Source organism: Wickerhamomyces ciferrii, contig 00032 (genome assembly GCF_000313485.1).
Source record: "Wickerhamomyces ciferrii WGS project CAIF00000000 data, strain NRRL Y-1031 F-60-10, contig 00032, whole genome shotgun sequence".
Lineage (NCBI taxonomy): Eukaryota > Fungi > Ascomycota > Saccharomycetes > Phaffomycetales > Wickerhamomycetaceae > Hansenula > Hansenula ciferrii.
The window spans coordinates 34086-56435 of record NW_011887708.1 but is presented as its reverse complement, the minus strand read 5'-3'; the positions used below and the strand labels follow the sequence as shown (position 1 = coordinate 56435).

Genomic DNA, 22350 nt, shown 5'->3' with positions numbered 1-22350 from the left:
AATTATGTACCTCAAGAGTCAAGCGGTAATTGCGGTAACACTAACGAGTCACGACTCACGACAAATCAAAATCATTACAAAAAATGTGACATACCGTAGAATAATCAATTAACTCAACCTAGCAATGTATAATCATAGATATGGTGAATATGATTAGCAGAAATCATACGAGATCACTCTAAGTTAAAATTTACGCTTGAGCCAATTTGTAACATTTTTGAGTCTTGACCCTGTAAAACCGATACGTTTTTATGCCAAAAACTTGCATACAATTATTCTGAAAAGGGAAATTAATCAGCTTAAAAAGTTTTTTTCAGTTGTATTTTAACCGACAGGCCGCTTATATAATTCGGTTTTGCTGGAAATACTCTTGGTGGGCTTTTTTTAATAGAGAATCTTTATAAACCTTCCGTTCTTATTTAAATACACCAATTGCCACCAATCTACTTATTCAATTGTGGTCCGATTTATCATTTCACTAACTACGAGGTCAGAGTTGTCCCTTTTTCAATATATAAAAGAAAGCGCCCTAAGAAAGTTTGATCATTTGACACATTACAAATCTTTACAATCAGTCAATCATCAAAAACAATCAAGAATCTATACCAGAGCTCTAATTATTATCGGGAAATAGTATAGGATTAGAGCTTCAACATAAAGATCAGCATCAGCTATATCATATCATATTCAATAGAAAGTACAATTCAATCTTAACCTAATGAGGCCTTCAAAGATTTTACTGAACCAGCTTAGCTGGTCATTGTTATTAATAACCGCCGTGATGGGTATGGACGTGGATCACGATCATATGGGGGATGATGAGCATAGTGGAACCGCTGGGGGTATGATGGCTACCAATACTTCAGAATTATCGACAATTCAGCCAACCGCTCATGAAATGAAACATCACCATGGTTTACCAATCTTGAACACCACTTTGACTCCAGCAGAAAGACTTTACTGGGAAAGCTACAACACAACAACTTATTTCACTATTGACTCACCAAATAAATCTGCTTTATGGGTTCATATTGCCACATTGCTTGGTTCATTAGTTGTGATTTATCCTATTGCTTTGATTTTGAACAATGTTAAATCTAAATGGTATTTACCAGTGCTTTTGGTCAACTTCGTAACTATGTTGGTATCATTGATCAGTTTGAAGGTTTTCAGCTCAAGTGCACCAGATTTATATCCAGGGAACGCATATGCTAAAATGTCTTGGATCTTTTTATTTGCTTTAATAACACATTTTGTATTGGCTGTTTTATATTCAGCATCCAAATGGGTAACAGGTTTAGATGCAGATGAAGAAGAGTTCAACCATTCTTTTGTTCCATTACGTGATATGAGTGGCTCTTCACATTCAAGAAATGATAGTTCAAATATTGATTTAGAAAGATTGGCTACCGAGGGGTCACGTTCACCATCTACCTTAATTGACTCAAATTCAGATAGATCTCATAGATATAAAGACTCGATTGAAAACCGCGATAGTTCACAAACTCCAACATATTTCCGTGATAAAGACTCATTGGATCTTGATAACATAGCAACTGATCAAGAAGCTGAAGCTGAATTTCAGAAGATCTACAAACCAACTCCACTGAAACAATCAACAACAATGAGTAAGAGAGATCAATATTTAAATAAGGTATTTGGTTCTGATATTATTCAAAAAGCTTCTCATAAATTCCACTATTTGATTTCATTCTTGTTCACATTAACTAATTTGCCCCTATTAGGTTACATGCTTGTATATGTTGGTGTCGGTACTTGTGTTGGTAATTTGATGGGTCAAGGTACAAAAGTTTTCAATTTATTAGCACATTTTATCAAAGGTGGTGTTTTCGTTCTACTTGGTCTTTTCTCATTAGCTCGTTACTGTGGTGCATTATCAAAATCAGGTTTAGCTTGGAATAAAGCTGTTGTGTTCAAAAGCCAAGTTGATACAAATTCTTTCTGGTATAGATGGACTCCACATGGAATGGTTACAATGGAATTTTATGAAAGTTTCTTGATTTTTTTTTATGGTACAACAAATGTTTTCTTAGAGCATTTAGCTTCTGAAGATGGTACATGGACTGCCAAAGATTTACAACATGCATCAATTGCATTCATGTTTATTGGTAGTGGGTTATGTGGATTGATAACTGAACATGTTTTGTCAGAATGGAGATTCAATCAAGTTTTGTCAAATACTAGTATTAATCCAGCAGCTATACATGCAGGCTCACCAGGATATTCACCAAATCCATTTCCAGTCTTCACAATCTTTTGGACTGGTATTTTAATGTCTCAACATGCTCAAGCTTCAGAAACATCAACTTTGATTCATATGCAATGGGGTTATCTTTTATCATTTGGTTCATTCTTCAGATTATTAACATTCATTTTATTAATGCTGGTTCCAAATAAGAATTTAACTCCAGCTAGACCATTCACAGAATTAATCACATCATTTGCTTTAATCTGTGGTGGTTTCATCTTTATGCAAAGTACTGATCAAATTGTTGAAGCTTTAGAATATAGAGGATTAACTAGTATGTTCATATTGAACGTTAATGTTGGTATTGTTGCTTTAGTAATGGGTTGGGAAATGCTTTTAATGGTTTGGAAATATTGGTTACAAAGCAAAAGACAAATTTAAATGAATACAAAACTATTTGAGAGAATCTAAAGAACACACAATCATTTATTACACATTTATAATACTATTAAGATGAAAACAATGTTTGCTCCTGGTTTGAATTATCTATACATATCATTCGTGCTCAGAAAATCTATTGGATTTTAATGATAACTATTTCATGAATTATACACTATACATTTGGGCACATTTATGACTTTTATCAAAACTACAAAATCAATTGAATCTGAAATAACTAATGACTTACGCTTGACGACAGACGGATATGTCTACTAATTTTTTTTAATTTAATGTTTCATTACTTAATAATCTTAATACTTGGTCTTCATAGTGATCATGTTAATTAATTACTAATTTTTATAAACTATATATATTATTTATTTAATTGCACATCGTAATGTAATATGAAGTTTCTTAATATGAGTAGCACACTTCAGTCGACTCGCTCTTAGACAGTTTTGTATACCTACTTATCTACACGTTAATACGACAAGAAAAAACGTGTGCACCTTAAAAAGCTTAGCCAGTCCCTATTTAAATCGATACATCAACATATCTGCATTATAATAAACGCCATATTACCTCTTTATAACGACGTTTTGGCCTAAAAATATTAAAACCCATTGCACCATGTCTGATTTCGGCATCTTTACATACCGTTCTGCGGTTATACCAAAAGCTTCAAAGAGTTATAACTCGCCAACCTCCAGTCCAAAGAAGATCAAACCTGTCTCAGTGTATATGTAGGGTTTACCTAAAACTTCAAATGTCACTTACTACTCAAAATAATCAAATTTCGGCGCCCTGGGTGGTATTTTAGCATGTCTGCTAGCAGAACATGAGCGTCCTACGCCCCAAATTTCGATGATTACGGATACTATGGCCGAGTGGTTAAGGCGGGAGACTCGAAATTATCTATCACTAGATAACACTAGTAATCTCTTGGGCTCTGCCCGCGCAGGTTCAAATCCTGCTGGTGTCGTAGCTTTAAATTTTTGAGAACTTTCGGTTGGGGACACAGTTCAATAGATTTTTTTTTTGTAGTTTTGTTATTTTTCTATACATGTTTATTTACATCTTGGAGATTTATTATAAAATTTTTCAAAATGCCAAAGATAAGGAGTACAAAGAGTAAGAAAGCACCAGGAGGTTATGATTCAATCAAACCAACATTAGATGAATTTGATGATAAAATGAAAGATGTTCAATCAAAAGCATTAACTAAAACAGGTAAGAAAAATGAAGCATTATGGGATATTTTCAGAATAAGCCATCAAAGATCAAGATATATTTATGAAATGTATTATAAAAAAAAAGTTATATCAAAAGATTTATATGATTGGGTTTTAAAAAATAGGAAAATTAATGCTAATTTAATTGCCAAATGGAAAAAACAAGGTTATGAACATCTTTGTTGTGTTAAATGTATCCAAGGGAATGAAAGTAATAATGGTGGGACTTGTATTTGTCGTGTTCCAAGAGCTACTTTGGAGAAAAATGAAAAAATCAAGTTTACACAATGTGTTAATTGTGGTTGTCGTGGTTGTGCTAGTACTGATTGATCTTTTTAAATATAGGTTTTATCATTTTGCCACTGATTCTGGGAGCTTCAAAGCATTTGCCAAATAAGAAATTTATATTTGCATTATTCAGATCTGCATTTTAGAAAGATTCTAGTTATACAGGCTTAAGGAGTGTGGTTAGTGGTTAGCGTCAGCTATTTATGAAATGATTAACATTCATATGGGTTTATTAATGTTCAAGTTTTGGTTGATCAATGAACTACAAGGTTTGTGATTTAATAAATTGCAAATTACTAACGTGATATTAATTTAGATATAACAAAAGTACTAATACACCTAATGAACAGTAATTAAAATTAAAACCATCTTGTAGAACTAGGAATAAAAACCTTTAAAAAATTGAAATGAATGTGAAGTAAAAAACTAAATAAAAATAAAAACCCAAAACTAAGATCAATAAAACCAAAATAAAAAATAATAATAATAATAAAAAAACTAATAAAAATTACCTCTTGTATTCCTTCTCAAACTATTGCATGTAAAATGTAAAAATAAAATAATAACTTCAAAATTCCTCAAAAACTATGTATAAACTCATTAAAAACCGTCTCTTATAAATCTTCTTCTTCTTTTGTTGTTTGTGTGTATGACATTAATGATATTACAAAACTGAAACTAATCCAAGATTGAAATGTAGAAATCATACTGTAGTGTTACCTTCAAAATCATCATCTGTTGTTGAACCATTTTGATCAATTGTACTTGAACTATGTTTTTCATGTTCTTCTTCAGGTTTTTCATTGACACTTTCAACAGCTCTTTTAACAACAGAACAAATATCAACACCAAATAAATCTGAAAAACCAAATGTACCTGAATTTTCATAATAAGCATTTTTCTTATCATTTGACTTCTTATTTGGTGAACCATAAAATGATTTATGATAATCATCATCACTATTTCTTGGTATACTTGGTGATGTATAAAAATCATCAATAAAAGATGGTGAATTCCAAAACTTTCTCATTATTGAATTGGAATTTGGTGTTCTTAGTTTAGCCGTTGGAGTTTTAATGAAATTATAAAAATGATTAGCCTGAGCAGATCCAACAATTCCACTATTTGTTAAGCCAGAATGATTATTTGTAGTACTTCTCAGTGGTGTTTTAGCTACTGTGCTTGCAAATGATGGTAATAGTGTTTGATGTGTGTTGTTATTGGAGTCATTATTGAAATGTACATGACTTGGATGTGATTGATGTGAAGATTGTTGTGAATTTGAAACACTTGTTGGAGCTGTTGTAACAGATGTTGTTGTATTGAAAGATGTTAATCTTGATGATGGTGTCAAAGGTTCTAATAAAGGACCAGTTTCTTGACGTTTCAGTGGTGATAAATCAAAATTAGTATTACAACTAAATGATGATGTATATGGTAATGGTAATTCAATATTATTTCTTGGAGATTCAATATTTATTTCAGGTTTGGTTTGACCAAAAATAACACGATCACCACCTGCTGAAGCTGCCCATGTAGTATCTGGAGCTTGTAAAGATGGGATATTTTTCAGTGATCCAGCACCTAATGACACTGGTTTAGTTTGAAATTTCTTTCTTGGAACAGTTGAGTCATGATCATTTTCTGAATATGTTTCTTCATCTTCTTCATCTTCTTGTTCGTCGTCAGTCTCTAACGAATGTTTAGATCTCGGTAATGAAAACCTTTGCAGACCAATTGCAGTATGTGACTTCTTTAGCGATGGTCTTTCTTCAGTATCAGGTTGTAATGACCTTATTTGAGATTTTGGGGTTTTAGAAATTTCATCAGTTTCTGATTCATCTTCATCAACTGATTCAAAATCACTATCATCTTTATCAGAAAGACCACCGTTATTCATTCTGAATGATTTCGTATCTGAAGACAGTCTTTTATTTGTTGAAGGGTTTGTTTGAACAGGTTCTTGTAATTTTTCAGGTTTTGGAGCAGGTGTTGATTTGGAAGCTTCAAACTGTATATTGGTAAAAGTTTTCTTACCATTTTTACCTCGTACAAATTGAATTTCATGACCTTTAACAATTTCCCAATAATGACCTTTCCCATCTGATGATTTATCAGTTTTAATAAATGCCTTATTTAATGATAAATTATGTCTAATGGAATTTTGCCAGCCAACATCATTACGACGATAATATTTGAATGTTGATGATATCCATGAATATATTTGTGATAAAGTTAACTTTCTACCTTCACCTCTTAAAATAGCCATACCAATCAATGTAGCATATGAATATGGAGGTTTAGTATCTGATTCATGAACAATAACTGGCATATTTTCAGGTGCTGGGATCACAAATGGTTCATCTGATTGTGTAGAAGCGTTTGATTTAGTCTTAGAAATAAATGATGGTTGAGGTGGTTTGGAAGCTTTTTTAGATGTTGGAACCACTGGATCCGAAGATAAATTAACTGATGATGGAGAGGAATATTGAGGTGATAAAGGATTCTGAGCAGCAGCAACAGCAGCGGCAGCAGCAGCGGCCTTCTTAGCTCTACCAGCATTCAAAGTTGGAGTATCATCAATTTTTCTACCAGAAGTTTTAGCAGGACGAGTTTCGTATCTGGCAACTGTGTGTGGTGGAGTTGTGAGCGGTAGTGATAATTCATCAGCTGTTAAACTTCTTCTTGTTGGTGGAGGTTTCAATGAAGTTTGTTGTTGTATTTCAAACGTGTTGGTATTAACATCTGAGGTGACACCTAATGGTATTTTCGCATTAAACACCATTTCATTTGGAACCGCCATGAAACTTGTACCCAGTTGAGTTTGATTATGTTGTACCTGTGTATGATTCTGTTGATGAATACTAAACTGTTGATTCATATGGGATGAAGGTGGTGGAGGTAAATGAACAGACGTTAGAGATTTGATCAAATTTGAGTTGAGATCTTGATTATATTGCATCTTTATAATCCAAGGATGATATCAGAAGATTCTCTTTTGACAATAATTTTTGATCAAATGGATACGTATAAAATGAATTTCCTTATTCTTAAACCAAAACGCTGTGTTGGAATGATCTTTTTTATCTTTCAAAATGATACCTGTGTAGTAATATGAATACTGATGCTTTAATTTCTTAATGGTTCAACTTGGAGTTGCACAAGTAAAAGTGACAGCTAATGGATTAAATCAGACTGGGAAACTTTTGATTTCTTGATGATTGAAAAGAGCGGATGGGTTCTAGTGTGACGTCTTGTGTAAGGTTGTTGTTGAATGTTCGTTGTTGATTGTTGAGATGTCTTCCTAAAGAAGAAGAGTTTGGTTAAGAGTAAGAGAACAATCTTCAATCCTTCTGAAGAGCAGGGAAAAGTACTTTATTTGAGGCGGCAAATTGAAGTGAAACTGAGACGCGATGAAGTTTTTTCCCTTGCTATGGGGCTTACGTAACGAAAAGTAAACAAACACGACGCGCTTAATTTTCAAAATTTGAATTTGTAGAATTTCAAGTCAAATTCGCGTTTTACAGGCAAGTGAAGTTAGTGAACCTTTCATAAACTATGATGATATGCACAAACCAGCTTTAGTGAACCCATCAAATGCCTGGAGACGCACGGAACTCATATTCGTATGGGAATCCAGGGAACTTTGCACGAAAGAGTTGTACACTTGTCCCTTGATTGGTTTTATCTACACTGTCATGGAAACATAAAGAACTATTTGGGGCATTGGAGTAATCCTTGTGCTTTAATTAAGCTACCTAAAATGTGGTGTCACAATTTAGTTCATTAATTCATGAACAACCAATAGCTATGCGATTAGCAGATAACCAAACCATTAATACTTCGTAGCTGATTCTTAAGCTCGTTTGGTATTTAAAGATGTGGTTTTAAGTCTCAGCATATTCATATGTCTATTTTAGTTGATTAATGTAGTCAAGTATCAATTTAATTGTGTGTCAAGTTTCAGCTGACCTAGTGTCAAACTACTGGCTTAATATGATTAGACGGGGTGCTTCCGGAATCTTGATTATTGAAATCAAATTTGTAGCACCGTGTACCACAAAACTCGAATCATTTTCAAAACGTTTGCAGATTTCTATATAGCTGTTCAAATCTAATCAAATTTGAAAACTTAACCTTGATGAGTATCTAATCCAATTAACCTACTCAGCTAGATCTCTAGATGATAGAACTACATAATAAACATGCTTGTAATAATTGTTATACATGATAGTTATACTTACAATCCACGACGGAGAATCACACTAGAGTGGAATCCTCGATGCTCTTAATTCAGATCTACGAACTTAATATTGAACTTGAAGATAATATAGCAAATACAGTCTTGACTCTTGCCTCTCGAAGAAACGAGCTATAAATGGCAGTTTTTTCTTCATTTATTCTCAAGCAAAGTGATCTTATATTCCATTGATATGGTATAAAGAACACAAGAAATCCTTTGTCGACCTCCAATATTCTGATGATTCAAAATTTAAAAATGATTTGTATGAATGTTGATGTATGAGTCTATGACGCGATGGTTCCGAGTCCATAACCATTGCCCAAATCGCGTTAAATTGTATACGTGAAAAAAAAATTATCAATAACAAACATAAACCATAGGACATAAAGAACTTACATATTGTTAGATTCAAATTTGATCAAAATATTCAAATTCCCTCTATAGTGATCCAAATATGAATATTCTTGGTGATTTGAATAATATCACAGATCCTTTAGATTTCAAAGATACAAAAGTTCCAAAATTATTTGAAATTGATTCATTACTAAGATGTCATATATGTAAAGAATTTCTATCAGCTCCAATGTTAACAAACTGTGGTCATACATTCTGTTCAGTCTGTATAAGGAAATACCTAATCCATACACCAAAATGTCCAATATGTTCTAAAGAACTTAGAGAATCAAATTTATGTCGAAATGTACTACTTGAACAAACTGTACTAAGTTATAAGAATTTACGTCCTGATCTATTGGAAAACTTACAAATACCCAAAGAGATACCTCAAATATCAAACAGTGAATCTAAAGAACAAGATGTGGAAGTTATAGAGAATATAGATGATGACGATGATGTTGTTATAATTGAGGAACCTAAAAAGAGAAAATCGGAGGCAAATAATATTGGTCAATTATTCAAAAAACAAAAAGAGAAACAACCAGGAAAAGATAAAAGTAGATGTCCAATATGTCAAAAAATATTTCATAGGGATATTTTAGAACAAACAACCCATATAGATACATGCTCACCAAAGTCTGAGCATGATTCTTCATCATTACCGAACTCATCATTATCACCCTCATCACCGAAAAAGAAACAAGATTTACAAACTAGATCTTCAACATCAAATCAAAATTCACCAGCACCATCATCAATATCATTCCATTTCCAACCAAAAGAACCAACGACAGATCTTAAAAAGTTAACAAAGTTAGATTTTTCATCACTTTCAAATTCAGCTTTGAAGCAAAGATTAACAAAATTAGAACTTCCCGTAACTGGGACAAGAAATCAAATGGAGGCAAGATATAATGAATATTTAATATTATGGAATGCAAATTGTGATTCAATAAATCCTAAAAATCCTAAAATTTTAAGGAAATCATTATCTCAGTGGGAAAATTCTTTAAAATTTAAAAATAATAGTGGTGATGATAAACAATTAGACAAAAATAGTTGGAATCAATTAATTTCACAAGCAAAGAAATCTGCTTTGAAAGTTAAAAAAGATAATAAAGATGAAGAAGATGATGAAAAGAACGACACTAATGTTGATTTAAAGGGTAATGATGAAGTACAAGAGACCAATGATCCAGATGAATCATTCCCAGAATTAAAAACAAGTTCTCAAGAACAATTCTTTAACGCTTAGATCTCAAACTACAATTTTGTAAATAGGTATACATAATTATTTATTCAAAAAAGACAACAGTTTTTACAAACATTCTTCTTAAATCAAGGTAGAAGCGGTATCTTCGTATACAGAAGTTTCAGTTCTCCAAGAAGTTCTTGTAGATACCTCTACAATATCACCTTCTTTAATATTTGTAACAACTTCAACAACATATTCACCATCTGAAAAAGTTTTCAAATTTGGATCATCACCAACGATTTCACCGGACCCACTTGAACTTTGGATTAAAGGTTGTTGATTTGATAATTGACTTGCTTTTTCTTCTTTTTCTTGTTGATAAGTTTGTGGATCATCAAACATAAATCTAATAAAATCATCAATTCTTTCCTTTTGTTCAGGTGTGATTCTTGAAATTAATGAGTAGACAATATAAGCAAATAAAACAACCAATATATTTACATAAACCCAATAATATGATTTACTAATATCTTCAGGAATTTCAATAACATTTAAAGTATTTGATGCACTTGTTGATGCTAAATATTTACCATTTGGTGAAAATACAACAGTTGTTATAGCAAATGAATGAATGTTTTTCAATGTTTTATAAACATCAAAATGATCAACACCAACAATTAATATTGAACCATCATTACCTGCTACAGCAACTAAAGAATCAGTTGAATCTAATGATGTAATCTTCTTGGTTTTTTCACTAATAACTCTTGATTTTATAACTTTGATACCATCTTCTCTAATAACAACATGTGAAAGTAAAATACCACTCTTATGCTTTAAATTAATACCAATAACTAACTCAGTTTCAGAAATGAATTTTATTTTTGTTAAATCATAAGATGGGGCAAACCTATTATGTACTAAATTTTCTTCATCGTTTTGTGTATTGGTGATAACTAATGATTTTTCTGTAATATAAGCAACTTTAGATCCATTTGGACTGATACTAATATCAGTGATTTCAACATCATCTTTAGGAGTTAAAGTCTTTATAGTTTTTAATGTTGCAACATCAATAATTTTAACTGAACCTGGGATCTTGGAGGATAAAACTGCAGCAATTGAACCATCATTACTAATTGAAACTTCCTTTTGGTAATCAAGCGTATCAACACTTTTCTCGACGTCAACACTAGAATTGAAACTTATTGATTGCTTTTCTTTAGAATAAGTAAATTTACGTAGATGTTTATTTTGTCCCTTTTTAATATTTTCTGAATGTTCATTACAACCAATCAATAAAGTTTCACCAGCTAGATCTAATGAAGTTGGTGAATCATTCTTACCTTCAATTTCAAAATCATTCAATAGTTTTAATTTGTTTTCAGATTGGAAATCAACAGATACGGCTGTTAGCTTATTTGGAATACCATTATTACCTTCACCACCACCACCTGTTGTAACCAATGTATGATTATCCACAAACTTGGCCCCGTATAATGGATAACCAATGTCTATGGTCTTGTTCTCTATTTTACCCATCTTATTCCTTATGAACTCCTCGAGATAGTTTTAAGTAGTTTGATAATATCAACTCACTGACTTTTCGGTTATTTATTTCGTTTGCCATTCAATTTCAATAATATAGTTGGCTTTCTTACATCCGCACACCACATAGATAAGCTCATCTTCACCAAAAACTCAAAAGATTGATACTTTCTTGGTCTGAAAAACTACTGATTCTGATTCTAAACGGGCAAATTTAAGCAGACTCAAAAAAATTTTGCTTTAAGAGAGGAGACCAGCTCAATGACTAAGGAATCAAATAGGATACACAGACTACTCTCGGTCCAATCACATGTTGTTCATGGCTACGTTGGGAACTCTGCAGCCACATTTCCACTACAATACAGAGGATGGGATGTTGATGCCTTAAACACTGTCCAGTTCTCCAACCATCCAGGGTATGGGACTTTTAAAGGTACAAGATCTAGTGCAGATGATTTGAAAGAGATATATCAAGGTTTAAATGAGATTGGTACGAGTTATGATGCTGTTCTAACTGGGTATATTCCAGGTGATGAAGGTTTAAAAGCTGTTGGAGAAATTTGTAAAGATCTTGTGAGGAATGATCATCATGTCAAATGGATCTTGGATCCTGTACTTGGTGATAATGGTAAAATTTATGTTAGTGAAGGTAATATTGAGATGTATAAGCAGTTACTTCAATCTGGATATGTTAGTTTAGTAACACCAAATCAACTTGAATTAGAGGTTCTTACAGGTGTGCAAGTTAAAGATTTAAAATCATTAGAAGAAGCCATTACAAAATTTCATGAACTTTATGATACAATTGAGAACCTGGTAGTAACATCTGTTCAATTTGATGATGATAAAACTCATTTATATAGTGCAGGCTCTACAAAAATCAATGAAGCAACCATAACTCACAAGACATTTCATTTTAAAGTGCCAACAATCAATGCATCATTCTCAGGTTCTGGTGATTTATTTTCAGGCTTATTAACAAGTGCTTTCTTCAAATATTATGATAGATTCGAAGGTTCATTAACAAATTCAACTCCTATTGAAAATTTACCATTAGTTCAAGCTTTAAATGAAGTACTCACCATAGTGGAGAAGGTTTTACTGCTCACATTTGAATATCAAGTTGAACTTTATAAGCAGAGGGGAGAACCATTGCCTGATTTTGTTAAAATTAATGATCTTAAATTAGTTCAATCAAGAGATTTTTTTCTTCAGGATCTTGGGAAATTTGAGCCTAAATCATTCAATTGAAACATCCATAATAAATGGATGTATAATAAATGAAAAAGAAAGAAAATTAAAAGATGGTGTTAAATCTGTTAATCTCAAATAAATGAGTACTGAATCTGAAACTTTATGTGATGGAACTTAAGAGCACATTATGATCAATATGTTGATTTTGGTGGTCCTTTAATGAATGGTTTCGGTCATGATTAAATAAAGGGTTTATCAATAAATAATATTGATGATGTGAAATTTGAAATTATAAAACATGATCAGGTACCAGAACAGGTTGAAGATAATGAACCACAAGATCAACGTCCCAATGTCCTGACGATGTACCCAATATTAATAGCATTACCAGTTTACCACAAGTTACATAATCTTTGAGTAAAAGATCAAGTCATTTATATTAATCCAAATTGTATATATATAAACCAAAAAAAAAGAAGCCATGTTCCCATGTATAATATATATATCCTATATTATCCAATATCCATAATAATATTCCCAGCTTTTTTTCTATTAGAACGTATATAATCAATATTGTAAAAGCTGTTCGATATCTCTGTTCGCTTTATTCCTCAACAATCATACAAGGCCCCCCAGCCTTTGACTTAGCGATCATTCAAGAACTCTTACAGTGACTTCTAATTCCAAATAACTTATGGAAAAAATCGGGTCTCGCTATTAATGTTTATCTTAATTAAATTAATGATACATATAAATTCACGTTGTGTCACCCCGAATTAGAGGATGTTTACTACGAGGTCGGAATTGCATTTACCAAATAAACTAAAAATACACCAACTCACGAGGTAGGACGAGGTAGGCAAATAAACTTAACTGAAGCATAAAATGATCAGTACACCACTTTATGTACTACCATATACACGAGATATATAAACTTCAAAACAATACAACTAAAACAAGCAGTCAAACATACAGGCACGTGACCATCGAATTTCGTGGGTTTCGCGAATTTTACGTAATCGGATTTTAAGGAAAAGCTCAAGATCAGCTTTTCAAATGCATTTTGAAAGTGGGTATTTGGGGCTTTTGGAATAGGTCGACAACGAAAGAAGCGGTTGGAGAGAATATAGGCTCATTTGAAGGAGAACAAACTTGAGCAAGTGTACATGCTCTCAGAGAAGCAGTATCGAGCTTACTGGGGGAGCTATTAAGGATCTAGCGCGAAAATTAGCGTAGAATTGAACACAGAAGTGTACGGTGCTAGTGGGTGGCACCATTCGATTTGTAGGCACAACATTACAATACAAATTTCTTCTCTCAAGAGTTGATATGATAAAATGGCGTAGCTATGATGAAAATGGTGTTTGATGGTACTGTTTCTGTGTACTCTAGACTTTTGATGTTAATTTTGTTGCCAATATAACGTACTCAAATTCGCGAACTTCCCAATACGTGGAGTCCATGAGGGAACATCGAACATCGAACATTGTCAGTTCATCACCATTTCCATAATCAAGAGATTAATGCCAAAACAAAAAGCTTCATATTCCAAACATTATAGCAATGCTTCATAAGCTCGCGGATTCTTTAGTGACAGATATATTATCATTTCTACCACAGTCGGATATTCTTTCAACATTACAAGTATCTCGGAGACTATATGATTTGTCTATTACCAAGTTATACAAAAGGATATGTATAAGAAAAGATCCGGTATATCATACAGATGAATGGTTCATTGATAGTAAATGGACTACAGTCTCAGGATATAGATCATCACATAGAAGGGAAGATCAGAATGATTACATTATTTACTTAAAATTAGAAAGACTCATTGAAACTTTACAAAATACTAAACATTCATTATTGATTAAAGAGGTTTCAATATTAGGTGATGTTTTCCATTATAAAGAAGGTGAAGAAGTGTTGAGAAGATTTATTTTTACTTTAAGTGAAAGAGCTAAATGCATTGAAATATTAGATGCTAATTCTGATCTTGTTGATATTTCTAAATTTCCAAATTTAACTAGAGTGGTGACAGATAATGTCAATAAATTACAAAATACATCCAGATTAAAAAGTCTAGTTATTGACTTACCGGGTAATATAGATGAGACTTTAATCAAAACCAACCCAAATTTTACAAATCTAAGAGAACTTGTATTGGAAGATGAAGAATTTGCAGCATTAAGAATATTAAAGATCTTTTCAGAATCTAAGATTCCAAAACTATCATTGAAAAGACTAACATTCAATCATGTTCATGGCTTACACAATTATAGTACAGTTTTGAGAGAATTAACAATCAAATTCATTGAAGAATGTGTTGATTTATCAAATTTAGAAGAATTAGAAATGTCAATTGGTTGTGAAGTTCAAAATTGTGATTGTCTTGATACATTTCTGGATGATTTAGCACCAATGTTAAACAGTATCAAAAAATTATCACTGAAGGAAACAACATTTCATAGAGATCATTATATTTCTGAAAAATGGGATATAAACATTAATCGATTTTTATTACATCTTCCTAAAGGTCTTAAATATTTATCAATTCGTCATAATCCACCAAGAGATGGAAAATTAGAGAATAATGTTGAAGGGAATTATATTAGAAGAAAAACACTATATCAAAAAGTTCTTCCAACTTTAACATCATTAGAAACTGTTATTTGCCCAACTTTATTACAAACATGTGCATGTTATGAGATTTTAGTTTCAGATTTATTATGGAATGGGTGTGAATGTTCATATTGCAAAGATGTGTTGGGCCTATTCGATGAATATCTTATGAATCATCAATATTATGATGAGGAAGATACGGAGTTCAAAGATGTTATTTCACCAAGATTTTTCGGTATAGCTGGAGTTGAATTATTAGCACGTCTTCAAAACAAATCAGATCTTGATGTGTTAAGTTATGCACCGGGTCAAAATTATTGGGATTTCCATGGGTATGAAACAATTGAACATTTCAACGATTATGAATGTATGTTTGACGAAAGTTTTTTTGAACCTTTAGCTGTTTGTGTTTCACATTTTTATAAAGGTTATCTGGAATTTTTTGTTGATAATTTACCAAACTTGAAAACCGTTGTTCTCTCAGGATCCCACTTCATCGTGGACAAACATGAGAACTTCAGATGTGTATATGACAATCCTAAGCTAATATGATGATGTTGATATACTCATACTAATCTGTCTGACAATCTTGTAAGTTTTCATTAGATTTGAATTCCTTTTGATATTATAGGCTATTATCGTTCATGATTTCCGACTTTTGGTGATTTTTTCAGTGGACCGGATCTCGAATATTTTTTTATTATACTGAAAATTTTGATTACTTTTTGTAGCGAAAGGCCGTTAAGATTGCAAGAAAGTGTGTGAATTCCCAAGGTTTGAAGTGGGAAAAGTTGGTTTAAGAAAGTTTAGAAGGAGATACAAGTGTTAGAAATTGATATAGCGCGTTTCAATCAAGGAAAATCGTTGTTTGTGGGCTTATAAAGAAATATTTGGAGAAATCAATACGTCCGAAGATTATCAAATAATATACTAAAGCTAAAGAAATTTCATAGTTATGGATCATTGTTTTTTCCATTAATTAAATATAAAACTCATTCAAAGATACAAAATCAGGCAATACTAAGTGTTATCGTTGACTTATAACATGCGACGCGGCCTGGGGTTGCAAGTGCCCTCAATATTATATGATTTACAATGTCTAAGAACTTCATCAATTTCATCATCATTGCATTTAACTCCAAGATCTATACGGCGTGTGCCAATTATACCAAATGCTTTAATATATACAAGACAATTCAATTCAACCAGGTATCAAAAAAGTGAAATATCATTACTTAAACCTGTCAAAGTCCAAGATCAAGAATCTTCAAATTCATCATCATCATCAAATACATCAAATACACCAAATTCATCTGTAAATAGTGATACAACAAAAGCAACAACAATCCCAACTGCATCTACAACAACCTTTATACCAGACCAAGAAGGCGATAAACTTCTCAAACAAATTTTTTACTACATTCATAAAGAACATTATATTGATTTATATCATTATATAATATATACCAAAAATGATCTCTCAACAGAACAACTAGAGGTTATTTTCAAAGAATTAGAGATTCGTAAAAAATACAAATCAATCATGGAAATTCATAAAAAATTACCAGCTTTATCATTCAAGAATCCACAAATTATTAAAACATTATTACGTGTAACTTTCAATGCTGAAGATTATACATTATTTGATGCAGTTTTTTCAAAATATTTAAAAGAATGTGATCATTCAGCAAGATATTGTAATATGGCTTTGAGAGCATATTCTAAGAATAGAAATTTAGAATTTACTAAACAATTATTATATCAAATGATTCAATCACATCTTCCCATGAGTTCAAAATCTTTTGAAATTTTCATTAAATCTGTTAATAATTCAGGAACTTTCCAATCTGTTAAATTTGCAGTTGATTTATTGAAACAAAACCCACAGATAAAAGTCACTGGGAATACATATTCAGAAATTATTGAATATTATGTTCGTTCGGCAACTTCACAAGAAATGGAGGAAATTTCAATCTTTTTAAAATCAAAAAAACATGATTTATATGAAATTGAAGTTTATAAATTCTTACAAAATTTAAAAAATAATGATTTTCATGATTATGATAAAGTTTGGTTAGAAATTAATGAAATTAGATCTAAATTACAAAAAAATTCAAGATTTCAAGAAGTTTTCTATAAGAAACTTTCCAGTATATTTCTCAAAAAACTAAGAGTCGGAGATTTATTAAAAACAATGGAATCTTTAACAGAGGATGGATTGGAAATGAATGATTTTTTCCAATCAAGGGTCCTTTTATATTTCAGTAGATCTGGTGATGTTAAAGGTCTTATAGATTATTACAAAACATTAAAACAACAAAACATTCATATTCAACCTATACATATTAATACACTTTGGAAATCAATTATTAAAATGGAACCTGATTTATCAGCTGATATAACTAAAAGATTTCAAAAATTTTTACCAAAATTATATACAAAAGAACAATTATCATCAAGATACTTGAAAAACATCAAAGTAATGACAATTAGAAACTTATATAATATTAAGAGACCAATTGTTCCAGATGAATACTTGAATAAAAAATTGGAGTTAGTGAAGGATTTGATTGCTGAAAAAAAAGATGCTGAGATAATGTCCATGATAAATACTCAGTTAAGATTAGGTTTAAAACCTAATTATTTACTATTGATAACTTCATTATATGGACTTGTTAATATGAGATCAAAGGAATCAGAAATTTTATATACTTTATGTTGTAAAATTGATAAAGATAACTTAGTTGAATATGAATTAGCATGGTTGAAAAATTCAATTTATGAGTTATTAGAATCTACTAAAAATGGTCATGAAATTAAAGAAAGTGGTAAAAGTTTAGTTCAAGATCTTAGATTAAAACATCAAGGAAGACTGTCTCATGTTCATTATAATGATTTAGCTAATATGAGTATTAAAGCTTATAACACAGATTTAGCAATTGAAATATTACAAGAATCACGAAACTCCATTATAGAAATACAAAAAGATGATGAAATTAATTTATTTATTACATTAACAAATGCTTGTGTTAAAAGTAAAGATATGGATTTATATTTTAAAGCATTAGATTTAGTGATTAATTTACCAAACTTAAGACTTAATCGTTATTTAATTCGTCAATTGGAAAGTCATAGAAATTATCTTTCCAAAAAAGAAAGAATGTTGATTATTGGTGAAATGAAACATCCTAAATATGAATTACAAAAAAGGCTTGAATTTTTAAGGATTAGATTTAGATCACAGAAAATAAAATCCATTGAATTATGTTCAGAATGTCTAGAATTTTTAGAAGAATGGGATAAGAGTACATAAGAACAAAGCATTAACATATACACATATATAAAAGATTAAAGAAAAAGAAAAAGAACTGCATATTAATAATTTACATTTATTTAATGATTAACATATACACATATAGAGATTTTTAATTGTTTTTGATTTCAATATCAAGTTTTGCATATTTATATTATAAAGAATTGGGTTAAAAAGGAATGAAAAAAAAAACTTGTACATACACAACAATGCATATATTATTAATACTACATATAAACCCTTAATACAAACCTTGTTAATCCTAAAATAAATGGAAAATAATTTGTAAAATGAGAATATTAATTATATAAAATTGACGGCTTCCTTTGAAAATTCAACTTTATTCCCAAAATATCAGATCAAATCACGTGCATGAAACGCGAATTTTTAGTATATTAATTTTGATTCTCATTTTTTGATTTTCATATATAAACTATTTCAAATTAAAAAAGTGACATAAAAAAAATTAACTCATATTAATAGCTTCTGAATTTTTTCATTGAATTATAAAATCAAAGGGTATTTTCAATTATTTACACCTTAGATAATATTCAAGAGAAAAGTACACAAGAAATAATCAATATTAAATATCATTACATATCATGTCTTCTATAGAGGAGATACTTCAGAAAGCTGTATGTATGGACAAATACGTGATGAATGGGATAGTTTATACTAACTTTTGAATATAGGATGAAAACTCTACAAATATAATACTCAAAAGTTTATCAGATTCAACACAGTGTCCAATATGTCAGGATCATATGTTTGTACCGTATATGACACGATGTGGTCATAATTTTTGTTATTCAGTAAGTTATTTACACTTGAGAATATTTTCGTATATTTTACTAACAAATTTGGGTTATAGTGTCTTACAGAATGGTTAAGTGATAATATATCATGTCCTGCGTGTAGGTCAAAGATTGATCAAGAACCCTTTTTTAATGTTCAATTAAGAGATTTATGTAATACATTATTTGAAATGTGTCAAAAAATTTCAAATGATGAATTAATTGATACTAAAAGGCATAAATTATTACAAGTTGAAAGTTATAATAAAGATGTTTCATCAAATAATAAATTTAAAAGTGTATTCAAAAATATTGGTCAAGCTGTTGTGGATATGAGTGATGGGGTTGCAAGATGTTCAAATTGTCATTGGGAAGTTGAAGGAGATCGTTGTCCAAATTGTAATATAGCTATAGGAAATAGAAATGAGTTAAATATAGTTAGTGATGATGATACAGATCTTGATGGTTCAAGATTAGGATTCATGGGACCTGTTGATCATTGGAATACAAGTGATGATGAAGATTTTGAAAATTATGATAGTGAAATTGAAAGAAGATTAAGGAATAATGATGAACCAGATGAAGATGATTTAGCATTTGTTGTTGATGATGATGATCTTGGTGAAGAATATACAGATGATGAAGATTCAGAAGATGATGAAGTGGAAAATAGAGAACCACAATCTCCATCATCACCGAATTATCATAATCTTCGAAGACGAGATGATGAAGATGATGATGATGAAGATGAACAAATTACAACTAGAAGAAGATATACCCCAACATTTATACTTGATGATGAATGGGAAGATACAAGAGATTCAGACGAATTAGAAGATTTAGAAGATCATCAAGGTCTATTAAGAAATTCAAGATTTAATCAAAGTTCAGATGATCAAGATGAAGATGCTGAAAGTTGGAATGGATTTCAACGAAGTTCAGATATTGAAGCTGCACTGAGTGTAATGGATGTCGAAAATCCATATGAGCTTGAAAGTGATGAAGATACAAATATAAATATTGGAAGAAGAGGTAAAGCAATTCGTATATCTGATGAAGATGATTAGACAATTTTATAATAGTAATAATAGTAATTTATTTAATGAACATTTAGTAATAAAACAGATTATACATTTTTAACTGTATTTTTAATAGAACCAATATTTTCAATATTAATCTCTACAATATCATCATTCTTTAGCCATTTTGGTGGATTAAACCCACTACCAACACCTTTTGGAGTACCAGTAAAGATTAAATCACCAGGTAATAACGTAGTTCCTTGGGATAAAAATGTAATTAATTGTTCAATATTGAAAATCAATTCATTTGTATTACTATTTTGTCTTAATTTATTATTAACTTTAGATGAAATTTGTAAATTATTTGGATTTGGAATTAAATTTGATGAAATTATAGCAGGACCAATTGGAGCCCAAGTATCAAACATTTTCCCCGTAGAGAATTGAGAACCACCTCTTTCTAATTGCCATGTTCTTTGAGATACATCATTCCCTGCGGTATAACCTAATACATGACTTAAAGAATCTTCAATTTTAATATTTTTACCCTTTTTACCAATTATAATAACTAATTCTGCTTCATGATCAATTTTCCCTTGTTCGATTCTTGTTACCTCAGGTAATTCAATATCATCGTGAGGTCCATTAATTGAAGATATAGGTTTATAAAATAATACAGGATATTTTGGAATTGGTAAATTAATTTCCTCTGCATGTTTCCTATAATTCATACCAATCATTCTAATAGATTTCAATTGAGATTGATCTAATGGTGATAATAATTTTTTAATTTCAAGGATTTCATTTGTAATTTCATATTCTCCAAATATATCACCTTTAATCTTATAAGCCTGGGTTGATAATCTTGGATCTAAAGAATTTTTCAGTATAACATCACCAAAATATGTGAGATTATCATTTGCAATGAATCTTACAAGTCTCTGAGGATTGGTTAGTAATGGTTTGTACTAATTATAGAGCACCGTCTACTCACTTTAAAGCTCATCTTGACCTCTATCCACCACCTTCAATCACTATCAACACTTTCATCAACTTCACTTGTATTTCCAATGAGCCATAATTATCAAAACAGTTTATGCACTAGCCACCACAAAACCGTTTTCGTACTATCTTTTCTGCACTAGCCACTGAATTACCCAAACAGGAAATACGCTATATGATTTGTGGCGAGTGATATTTTCTTTCGCGAATTTTTGGTTTTTTTGTTGCAAATTTGATTGGGTATTTTAGAAAACCACGAAAAAGTGATTGAAAAAATGAAATGATTTTGTAAATGTGTTGGTATTTCAGAAGATCAAGATTATAATCAACCTATACAAAACTAAATCAAGAGTGAGTATGATGATAGTTGTGTGTGGATTAAGGCTGAGGAAGAATATGTACTAACTATATCGAAATAGTGGTTAAAAACAACGTTATTGAATTACAAAAATTATATCAAACTTCAACAAAACCATTATGGATGAGACATCCAAGATCTAAATTTTATGTTTATCCATTCTGGGTTTTATTCACTGGTGTTACTGCTGTTAATGTTTACTACTTAGGTCGTGCTGTTTTAGGTATTAAAGATCCAAAAAGAACATAAGGAAGTTAATAATCATATGCATAAAAGTAAAAATAACATAAGATATTCTATAATTTTAAAGAGAGATACATTATAATGATATATTTATAATTACTAAAAACAATAATGGTAATACACAATTCATGAGAAATAAACAAGAAAATAAATAAATTGTAGTTTGAACAATTGGAGCTTCTGAGGTTTATATTTTTGATAATAATAAATCAATAGATTCTTGAATACCTTTAGAAAATTTCCCTAATAA

General features: G+C 30.8%; 10 protein-coding genes across 10 annotated transcripts; 7 read left to right on the top strand and 3 right to left on the bottom strand.

The window, feature by feature from the left end:
* Nucleotides 1-718: 718 nt before the first annotated feature.
* TVS1 (Tvs1p) lies at nt 719-2650 on the top strand (the record flags this gene model as incomplete). The annotated part of the gene is made up of 1 exon (XM_011277857.1): nt 719-2650. One exon carries the CDS (start codon nt 719-721, stop codon nt 2648-2650), a length of 1932 nt encoding a protein of 643 aa, XP_011276159.1.
* Nucleotides 2651-3756: 1106 nt separating this feature from the next.
* BUD31 (U2 snRNP complex subunit BUD31) lies at nt 3757-4212 on the top strand (the record flags this gene model as incomplete). The annotated part of the gene is made up of 1 exon (XM_011277856.1): nt 3757-4212. One exon carries the CDS (start codon nt 3757-3759, stop codon nt 4210-4212), a length of 456 nt encoding a protein of 151 aa, XP_011276158.1.
* A 661-nt stretch (nt 4213-4873) lies between these two features.
* On the bottom strand, nt 4874-7132 carry HCM1 (Hcm1p; the record flags this gene model as incomplete). The annotated part of the gene is made up of 1 exon (XM_011277855.1): nt 4874-7132. The coding sequence occupies one exon, from the start codon at nt 7130-7132 to the stop codon at nt 4874-4876; it is 2259 nt and encodes a 752-aa protein (XP_011276157.1).
* A 1735-nt stretch (nt 7133-8867) lies between these two features.
* RAD18 (E3 ubiquitin-protein ligase RAD18) lies at nt 8868-10064 on the top strand (the record flags this gene model as incomplete). The annotated part of the gene is made up of 1 exon (XM_011277854.1): nt 8868-10064. One exon carries the CDS (start codon nt 8868-8870, stop codon nt 10062-10064), a length of 1197 nt encoding a protein of 398 aa, XP_011276156.1.
* A 78-nt stretch (nt 10065-10142) lies between these two features.
* SED4 (GTPase-activating protein SED4) lies at nt 10143-11546 on the bottom strand (the record flags this gene model as incomplete). Its single annotated transcript, XM_011277853.1, has 1 exon — nt 10143-11546. The coding sequence occupies one exon, from the start codon at nt 11544-11546 to the stop codon at nt 10143-10145; it is 1404 nt and encodes a 467-aa protein (XP_011276155.1).
* A 267-nt stretch (nt 11547-11813) lies between these two features.
* BUD17 (putative pyridoxal kinase BUD17) lies at nt 11814-12803 on the top strand (the record flags this gene model as incomplete). The annotated part of the gene is made up of 1 exon (XM_011277852.1): nt 11814-12803. The coding sequence occupies one exon, from the start codon at nt 11814-11816 to the stop codon at nt 12801-12803; it is 990 nt and encodes a 329-aa protein (XP_011276154.1).
* Nucleotides 12804-14309: 1506 nt separating this feature from the next.
* ROY1 (Roy1p) lies at nt 14310-15920 on the top strand (the record flags this gene model as incomplete). The annotated part of the gene is made up of 1 exon (XM_011277851.1): nt 14310-15920. The coding sequence occupies one exon, from the start codon at nt 14310-14312 to the stop codon at nt 15918-15920; it is 1611 nt and encodes a 536-aa protein (XP_011276153.1).
* A 493-nt stretch (nt 15921-16413) lies between these two features.
* On the top strand, nt 16414-18681 carry PET111 (Pet111p; the record flags this gene model as incomplete). The annotated part of the gene is made up of 1 exon (XM_011277850.1): nt 16414-18681. One exon carries the CDS (start codon nt 16414-16416, stop codon nt 18679-18681), a length of 2268 nt encoding a protein of 755 aa, XP_011276152.1.
* A 751-nt stretch (nt 18682-19432) lies between these two features.
* PSH1 (ubiquitin-protein ligase PSH1) lies at nt 19433-20542 on the top strand (the record flags this gene model as incomplete). The annotated part of the gene is made up of 2 exons (XM_011277849.1): nt 19433-19456; nt 19553-20542. The coding sequence occupies 2 exons, from the start codon at nt 19433-19435 to the stop codon at nt 20540-20542; spliced, it is 1014 nt and encodes a 337-aa protein (XP_011276151.1).
* A 59-nt stretch (nt 20543-20601) lies between these two features.
* BN7_1537 (fumarylacetoacetate hydrolase family protein) lies at nt 20602-21237 on the bottom strand (the record flags this gene model as incomplete). Its single annotated transcript, XM_011277848.1, has 1 exon — nt 20602-21237. The coding sequence occupies one exon, from the start codon at nt 21235-21237 to the stop codon at nt 20602-20604; it is 636 nt and encodes a 211-aa protein (XP_011276150.1).
* Nucleotides 21238-22350: the final 1113 nt, after the last annotated feature.